The sequence below is a fragment of the Delphinus delphis genome, chromosome 3, assembly GCF_949987515.2.
Source record: "Delphinus delphis chromosome 3, mDelDel1.2, whole genome shotgun sequence".
Taxonomy (NCBI): Eukaryota; Metazoa; Chordata; class Mammalia; order Artiodactyla; family Delphinidae; genus Delphinus; species Delphinus delphis.
The window spans coordinates 50,957,160-50,967,094 of record NC_082685.1 but is presented as its reverse complement, the minus strand read 5'-3'; the positions used below and the strand labels follow the sequence as shown (position 1 = coordinate 50,967,094).

Here is a 9,935-nt window from a genome sequence, read left to right as displayed (position 1 = left end):
TGCATATCTTCGAGTTGTTCTGCAGAAACTAAGACCCCCAACCTGGAAGAAGATGGTGACGATCTGCTGACCATAAGCACAGAAACCTCAGACTAGCTGGAACCAGAAAGTTGATGATTAAGATTCCCAAAACATTAGCCTGTTACCTCACCACCAACCAATCAAAAGAAAGTCCAGGAGCTACAACCCTCACCCCAAATGTTGCCTTTAAAAACTCGTACTTGAAAGCCATCAGGGAGTTACAGTCTTTTGAGCACAAGCTGCCTGTCCATTATCCTTGCTTGGCACCCCGCAAATAAATGCTGCACTTTCCTTCACCACAACCCAGGGTCAGTAGCTTGGCTTTGCTGTGCAGCAGGTAAGCAAACCCAAGTCTGGTTTGGTAATAATTTTCGCATTAGAAAATCACCATTTTGCACAGTTTCCAACATAATTTATTCAGGAAAGGATCGGGGGTAATAAAACCATTAGGTAAAAAATTGGGAACAGGACATTTGCAAGGTGCTAAAACATCCTCTACAGATTTCTAACCGTAAAAGAAATAACGGATCTTAACTCTGGAGAAATACTCAAAATGTATCTTTACAATGGAAAGTCCTGAGAGTGTTTTTTTAAAATGTATCTTTACAACAAAAACTCTGAAAGTGATTAAAAATATGTATCTTTATAATGGAAAGTTCTGCAAGTGATCAAAACGTATCTTTCAAAGGAAGAGTTTGAGAAATTATCAAATTTAGCATCACTAAGAGTGGGACAAACTGATATTACGTATCGCTTGATATGGTACAACAGGAAGTAATGTTTAACCTAAATCTCTTTGTCTGTAGACCATGCTGTCCAACAGAAATAAAATGCGAGTCACATATGCAATTTAAAATTTTCCAGAAGCTACTTTTTAAAAAGTAAAAAGAAACCGATGAAATTAACTTTAACATATTTTATTTAATCCAATTTATTCAAAATATTATTTCAGCATGTAATCAACATAAAATTGAGGTGTTTTACATTCTCTTTGTCATAATAAGTCTTTATTCTACGCTTTTACAGCACACGTCAATGCAGACTACTTACATTTCAAGTCCTCTACAGACACATGTGGTTAAGTGGCTAAATTATTGGGACAGCACAGCTCTAGACCTAACTCCAGTATAAGAAAAACAAGGGGTACAACAAATCACCACTTAGTCCTCCAAAGTGAAAATGCAGTTAACCTCTCCTTTGTCACATTCCTTAAGCCCTTAGAAGTAAGGACAGTGTCCTTACTGTTTGATATGAGTGTTTTTTTTTGTTTTTCATGTGTGTGGGGAGGGGAGGAGGGTGTTTGTTTTTCATGTGTGTGGGGAGGGGAGGAGGGTGTTCCCTACCTTATAATCAATTAAGCTTTAAGGATGGCAGTGAGCAGTTAGAAAACTTAATTGATGCTGTAAGTCTTGGGTGGCATCTAAGTATTTTCTAATACAGATATGAAGTTATATCCAAAGATATTAAGGAGAGAAAATAGCATAACAAAGTATCAGCTAACACTGAGAACTTACCTGAGCCAGGCACATAAGTATCTAGTAAACAGTCATCAGAATGACTAAGTGAATGAATTTTTCAAGTGAAAAACAGAAAGACAAAACTACTACAAACTATAAAAGACATGAAGGAACATATCTTCTCATTCCCACCTAAAAATTTGCAGTGACTCTCTAGGTAATTAAATCAACTTCGAATTTCTGCCTGGAATCCAAGAATTGTTATAATAAGGCCCAATTTACTTACCTGTTTCCAATTTCTCTCTCATTCCTCCAAGATAAACATTCCATTCCCAGCATTATCTCCCAAACAAGCCATGCATTTGCTTTCACCTCCTAGCCCTTATCCACACCTGGTTCTAAAAGCTTGGAATGCGGCCCTGCTCTCCTAGCTGCTGCTCCAATCCTAATCATCCTTCACAGCGCACCTCATCTGTGAAGTCTTATCTGACTCAAGTCCATAGAAACTTCTCCCTCTTCTGACCTAACAGCCCTGACATCGCTGGCCTTGGTCAAATACATTCTTGTTTCCCATGCATGCATTCCTTGTTTAATAAGTATGCTGCAATGGACTGGAGCTATGGAAGCCAGGGCTCTAACACATCTCTGCCACTGATGTATAGGATTTGGACAGGTCACTTGTCCTCTCTAGACCTGTTTCTTCACGTGGCCTCTTTGCTACCCCTTCAGCACACCAGCTACACGCCCCTGCCTCAGAGCTTTTACACCTGCTGTACCCTCTGCCTAATATGCTTTTTTACCCAGATTATCTGCTAACAAAACTATACATGCATTTACCCTTGGACCTACAAGCCAACTTCCATAAATTTAAGATACACTTCCACAAATACAAAACCACATATCCACAAAGTTACTCACTATATAATTCTATACAGGTTCTATAAAATATCAGAAACTTAGAAACACCTAAATGCCCATCCATAGGAAACTAATTGAATGAGTTATGGTACACCTTTACAAAAGTATAACACAGAGGAGAGAAGAGGAGGGACAGAAGGGGGCAAGGGAGGAAAAGGAGAAGGACAAAGAAAGAGATCTCCATGACCTAAAGTAAAAAAATAAATACATACATATATTTATCAAAAAATAAATTTAACTTAAAAAAGCAAGGTATAAAATAATTATCTATAACATCTACTTTTTACATGAGAAAGGAGGAAGTAAAGTACATATAAATAAATATTTGCTTATTTTTACAAAGAGACACAGGAAAGATAATCTAGAAACTAGCGAAATGGTTAGCTATAGAAGATGGGAATGTGGTGCCAGAGAGTAAAAATTCTCTGAATGCATGTAGTTTTGACTTTCAAACAGTGTAAGTACTTTACTTTTTCAAAAAATAAATAAAAAGGGGAAAAACCCATAAAATTGAGTAAGAGAAACAAATGACTTTATATTAAAACCACAAATGAAAAGGAATTCATTCAAGTAACATTTAAACACAGTGCTTTGACTATTTCCCTTAGTGAGAAACACCTTAAAGACACAAAGAACTGCAAATTTGTTTTTCAAAAAATATATATTGAACTCTACTTAGTAAATTTGTTGTTCATAGTAGCACTGCATTGGCAAGTCTGAAGTTATTAACAGAGCAAATCAGTAAATATACTGAGGTTCTTGGGAACCAGAATTTTCACTGTGTGAGAAGAAAGATACAGATATTTTCAGGGAAAATGCAAGAAAGAATTGTGGTATTAGATAAAATTATGATTTTTATATATACATATTTCTTAGCTCTGCCTGTTAGAAAAGCCTAAAAAAAAAACCCACAACTTAGTAGCAATGAGCACACAAAACACCCAGATCTTGCTTTCTTAATACCATTCTCCATTAAAATGAAGCAGAGGTCCTTGGAGAAAAAACTGATTCCTGTTCTGGGGACAGGAAAATACAAGGTGAACAGGAAACTGCTTGTGCCATTAAGCAAAGAAATGTTCCAAGACTGATGGGGAGATAGCAAAAGCACACAGGAACTAGCTTGAACGGGGCTCCCACTGGATAACTCCAGAAAATCTGAGCAGTCAAAGTATAACAATGGTAACAGATCATAGCATATATGAAAAAAAGAACCCATCAGTCCATAGTGGTTTGTAAAGAATGGTGAAAGGCAAAAAATGGAAGCAAAGGGGAAACCTCTTCTTTACAGAATAATGATACCTAATACATGTAGAAGAAATGATAAAACTAAGAACTCACCCTATTACAACTACCCATGTAGTTACTGGCAGAAAGATGATCGATGAATGCTACCATTTCCTGAAAGTTTGCTGGTAAACAGGATATTCACATAAATTTTAAAATATCACCTTACAGGCTACTTACTAATTACAAAAGGGAAAGATTGCTTTTTCAATGGAGAAATCTGAAGATACTACTTTAACCAAGTGATCAAACTTAGTATCATCAGTAATGGGAACACACCAACAAATATGAATCTGACAATCATCAATACATGATGCAGTGGGAAATATCACCCTGTAGTAGTCTTGCCAAGATTTTAAAATCTGAATCCAACCATGAGAAAACAGACAAATCCAGATTGTGAGGCAAACTTACTAGCAACTGGCATGGAGTCATCAAAAATGTTACTGTGATGAAAGACCGAAAAAGAAAAGCTGAGAAACTGTTCTAGTGTAAAGGAGATCAAGAGACATGACCACGAAATGTAATGCTTAATCTCTGAATAGACTCTGAAAAAAAAACCCTAATATTATTGCTAAACTACACTGGGCATATAAAATATATGCCCAATGTTACATTTCTTGGGCAAGATATATATATATATATATATATATATATATTTTTTTTTATTATACAAGATAATGTCCTAGTTCTTAGGGGTTACATGCTAGAGTATTGAAAGGTAAATTGTCATGGTGTCTGCAACTTACTGTTAAATGGTTCAAAATTTTTAAAAACTATATTCTAAATGCAAGGCGGTATCGTGGATAGGATCCTGTAATAGCAAAAAGACATTAGCGGAAAAACTGGTAGGACTTCCCTGGTGGCGCAGTGGTTAAGAATCTGCCTGCCAATGCAGGGGACACGGATTCTATCGCTGGTCTGGGAAGATCTCACATGCCACGGAGCAACTAAGCCCATGCACCACAACTACTGAAGCCTGCGCCCTAGAGCCCGCGTGTCGCAAGTACTGAAGCCTGCGCGCCTAGAGCCCGCGCTCTGCAGCAAGAGAAGCCACTGCAATGAGAAGCCCGCGCACTGCAACAAAGAGTAGCCCCCGCCAGCTGCAACTAGAGAAAGCCTGCGTGCAGCAACGAAGATCCAACACAGCCAAAGATAAACAAAAATTTATAAAAATACAGGCATATTAAAAAAAAAGAAAAACTGGTGAAATCCTAATGAAGCCTTTAGTTAGTGGCAGCGTACCAGTATTAATTAGTTTTGACAATTGAACCAAGGTTACATAAAATAACATTAGGGGAAACTGAGTGAAGGGTGTACCAGAACTCTCCATACATTAGATGCAACTTTTCTATAAAGCTAAAACTATTCCAAAATAAAAAGTTCATTTTTTAAAATGTACGTTTCAAGAGAAAGCAAATGGAGCAAAATGTTAATAACTGGTAAATCTCAGTTGACAGGTATATGGATGTTTACTAGCCAATTATTTTAACTTTTCTGTAGGTTTAAAATTTGTCAAAATGTGAAAAGAAAATAAAGTGACAGAAGGTTAAAAGCAAAAGAATGGAAAAAGATATTCTACCTGAACACTAACCAAAAGAAGACTGATGTTATTATACTAATGTTAGACAAAGTAGCCTTTAGGAAAAAATAAAGGAAAACTTCCTAATTAGAAAAGTTCAATTTACCAGAAAGACAGCAGAATCTAAATTTATATGCACCTAATCACACAGCATCAAAATTTATAAAACAAAAACTGTCTGAACTAGAAGGAGAAATATGTATATCCAGGGTCATGAGAGATTTCAGTACGCCTCCAAAACAAAGAGTACACCAAGAAAACAAAACGGTAGGATACAGATTTGAACAATTCAATCTGCAAGTATGACCTAATGCACGTATGTAGAATTCCACAACTGCAGAATAAACATTCTTTAAAAGCTCACATGGAACATGTATAAAGAATGTTCATACACTGGGCGATAAGCTTGTCTTTACGGGAGGAGGCGTAAGGCAGGCTTCCAAGGTGCTGGCATTGTGATATTCCTTGACACGGTGGTGATTACATAGGTTTTTGCTTTGTTGATAAATTCTGTTTCGTAGTTCATTTTTTGTGTGTATTTTATATATTTGTGTGTATATTATATATTTCTTATTGTTGGTCAGTTTATGTGCATTACATTTTACAACTTAAAAAGAGTTAGAATCCTTTAGTAAGGTAACCATCTCCCATAAAACAATAAGCCCAATGCAGCTTATTTTTCCTTCAGCATTTCAACTAGTTGCTGTTTTTTGCTTCACACCTGATGAAGTAATAGGCTTATGCTTAGAGGCTTCCTTCTACAAAACTTATATATCTTTAAACATAAAAAATATATTCAGCCCAGCAAGACATTTATTCTTAAGAGAGACACATAGGAATTGAGACTGAGGGAACAGAGAATCCATGAATCCCAACTCACACTTAATCCAAGGAAGTATAGGTTCATAGGCTCATTTAATAAAATAGGCACAATCACTTACAATAGTAAAATTATTTTCCTTTCACCTTTCTTTTTTTTGGGCAAGCTCATTTCATTTAATTTGCCTAAGTTAAACATTAAGTAGGCTTTAGGCCTCAGGAAGGATTACTTTGATGTTGGGAATAACTAAGGCTATGCAGATTGAGGGAGCAGAAAAGAATCTAATGGAGGGCAAACAAAACAGCTGCCCCAGAAGAACCAAACAAATATGACATGATTATGGCCCATAGTAATCTTAATATAATCTTTATATCTTAATCCTGATATAGTAGTAGTAGTAATAGAAGGAGTATTCAGTAACATTTACTGAAGGCTCATCATCATCATCATCATCATCATCAGTAACATTTCTAAAGGTCTACCACCTGCCAGGCATTATGCTATATATAAGATTTTCCTAGATTGGTTCATCTAAACATCTCCCAGTAAGCCCAGAAAGTAGGTAAATTACTAGTTCCATTTTACAGATGAAGAAATAGGCTGAGTAACTGGCCAAAACCACCCAAGTAGCAAGTGGAAGAAATGGAAATCTAACATAGCTAGCCTGACTTCAGAGAATGTAACCTTATCCACTCTGCTATACAGCCTGTTCCTAGCAGATAAACAATGATTTGCACTTAATGATCTCTAAGGAATATTTCAGTTCTAACGTTCTATGATTTGCTTTAATGATTCTATAATAGAGCATTCAACTAGGCCCAGTAATCTCAAACTGTATAAAGCAAAATAAGGAAGCTCAATAAAATCTCTTTACATGACCTGAAAATTTAGAATTCAGGTTCCTTAGGATTATCAGAGTTGGACTTTCGCCATATTAAACCCTTCAAGAAATGGAAATGTTTTTCCTGTCTGTCAATCAATACCTAATATTTTTTCCTCATATGAAAACAAATGGCACAGACAATATCAAATGACATTCCAGAAAGAATAAGAATTTGCAATGCTGTTGGCTTGATCCTTTTTGTTTTGGTTTTTGTTTTATTTATTTATTTATTTTTGGCTGCATTAGGTCTTCGTTGCTGGGTGCGGGCTTTCTCTCTAGTTGCGGCAAGCAGGGGCTACTCTTTGTTGCAGTGCTGCTCAGGCTTCTCGCTGCAGTGGCTTCTCTTTATTGTGGAGCACAGGCTCTAGGCACATGGGCTTCAGCAGTTGTGGGACATGGGCTCAGTAGCTGTGGCGCACGGGTTTAGTTGCTCCGCAGCATGTGGGATCTTCCCAGACCAGAGTTCGAACCCGTGTCGCCTGCATTGGCAGGCGGATTCTTAATCACTGTGCCACCAGGGAAGTCCCCGTTGGCTTGATCTTTAAACACAACTGGACTCAAGACAAATCTGATAGATGCAGATTTCTGGGGGAAATCCTAAATCCTAAAATTTCACCTAAATTTAGTGAAAATCAAATAAACTGTTTATAAACTATTGATATTAGCCTTGAAAAAATATTATTGGTGGTTAATTGGATATATTAAAGCTAAAAAAATTCTTATAAACATAAGACCTATTTGTTCTTTATACAAAATACTGAGTGATCATAATCAAATCAAAATATTCTCATTTGTTCTTTTAAAATCATCATGAGAGTTCTTTTTAAAAAGCAAAACTAGCTGCCTAATTTACTCTTTTAGAAGAAAAACAGCTAACTCCACAATGGATAAAATATAACAAGTTGTTAGATACTCCTTAGCCTCATAAATAATATGAAGTATACCTCATACAAGAAGCATACTGACACTTTTGTAATAATCTGAAATACTAGAAGCTTCTGGGAAATGGAAATAATTTGTTAAAAAACAAAAACAAAGTATGGTACAACTACTTCTCTTTGAGGCCTCAATAAGGAAAAAAAATTTATTAGGTCCAGGAATCCAAGAAAACTTAGTGTATTTACAAGTACATGCAGAATTTGATGGTTAGAAATGAAATCTATTTAGGTCCAGCCTAAGATTCTCATAGTCCATCTATAGGCACAATCATAGTAGTAATATCCCCAGAAACCAGGATAAATCTCCAATGTGTCTGAATTTAATGAACCAGATAGATCATTGTATCACCAATATCTGCCCATAGCCCATTTTCAGTAAGATGAATTTTCTTGCTCGTGAGGTCCACGTGGAAAACAGCATGCTCAGAAATGGGGGTCTTCTCAGCGTGCTCTTTTCCCAGGACGGGAACTCGCCGAGGCCCCAACAGTGGATCATCAAATCTCATCAGTTTCACTTTGGAAAGGTCTACAGCAAAAGAAAGTATCAATATGAACATTTAATTACAGTCACTGACTCAAACCCATGCCTGAGCCTGATAATTCACACTGGTTGTTATATCTAAAACAATATTTTCATCAGATTACTAAATAGGACCCGATGTCAGAAAGCAAAGCTGAATCTAACAAATCTTCATCTTCTGTCAACTTTTACCCAGATCAAAGACCAGCAGAGATTCTGGATAACACATCTCCTGAATTACAAACCAAGGGGAGGGATTGATTATATTTTTGAGTATTATCCTATATGGTCTCTCAAATCACTTTTAATACACTTCAGTTAACCATTTTTCAGAATATTAAAAAGCCTAAAACTTATTTATCTTGCTTGTCTTGCTTCCTGGAATACTTAAAAGTTCAAGAATTGTGGCTTTTGGGGAAAGATAATTTTGGAAAAAGAATTACTACTCTAAGAAATAGCATTACCAGTTTCTTGTTTTGCTCAAAGGATGAAAGTGTATTAACAAGCTGATGAGAGACAAGGAAAGAAGGGGAATGGCCGGGGGAAAGGGCGCAGGTTTTAGAATTTTGAGCTTTTGGATGAGTTCCAACCCTCCCTCGCTTGAGATTTTCCTGATCTGCTCTTATGCAAGCTGATAAGATGGCTCCTGGTAAAGACAGCACTTGTCCCTTGAACAAATTTATGATCCAACAATCCTGCCAACAACTGAGCCCAAAAGAAATTTATTTATTTCAGCAATTCTGAGACTTTTCAACATCAAATGGTTTTATTTTATATGGTAGAAAAACACCATAAATGACTACAAATGCTGATTCTGGATTTACAGCTCATTCTAAGTGTAGCATGGCTAGTTTATACTTAACCTGATCCACAGAAACTGAAGATATTTTCTGAATTACTTCCCACCCCTTTCTAAAGTAGATTGCTGGGTGGTCCATGAGCTACACTCCCTCATGTTGCCTTGAGAGTATGAAACTTAGCATGAGAGGGATAAGGTTTAAAAAAAGATAAAAGGAGACATTAATGCAGCTGGCGGCTATGCCAGGAGTACAGGTTATCCAGGCATTCTATTCTCCTTGGGAAACAAAGACTAAAGGACTACAAGTTTAGGGTAGGGATCCTGGGGCTTATAGAGCAATTATCTGCAACTACCATGAAGGCAAACCCTGCCAAGAGTCTTTGTAGAGTCTCTGCAGAGGCCATACAATCTATCCCCATATACAGCACAAGCCCTGAAAATTAAAATGGGAAAGGAGCACTTACAGTCTTCATGACAGCTATGGTCTTATTTGGGGGGAAGAACACAATTCATTTTAACAGCTACTGCAATTCAACATGCACATCAGTGATAGCAAATTATTTTCTTATGGAAGTAGTGACAAGTCCTACCGGCAGATTTTATGCACAAAGCCTTTTACTGAAGATCTGCCTCTGTCTCTCTCTCTCACTCTCTCTGAAACAGACCTCCCTCATCATTCCAAGCAATGCTGAATCAAACTATTTCAAAGAAGC

At 36.7% G+C, this 9,935-nt stretch overlaps 1 protein-coding gene across 1 annotated transcript in view; it reads right to left on the bottom strand.

Annotated features, from left to right (window-relative positions):
* Nucleotides 1-8,035: 8,035 nt before the first annotated feature.
* LARS1 (leucyl-tRNA synthetase 1) overlaps nucleotides 8,036-9,935 on the bottom strand; it is a 65,182-nt gene continuing 63,282 nt past the window's right edge. The window contains exon 32 of the mRNA XM_060008609.1: nucleotides 8,036-8,429. Coding sequence (XP_059864592.1) covers nucleotides 8,224-8,429 — 206 coding nt within the window. The 3' untranslated portion in view covers nucleotides 8,036-8,223. The remainder of the gene's footprint in view (nucleotides 8,430-9,935) is intronic.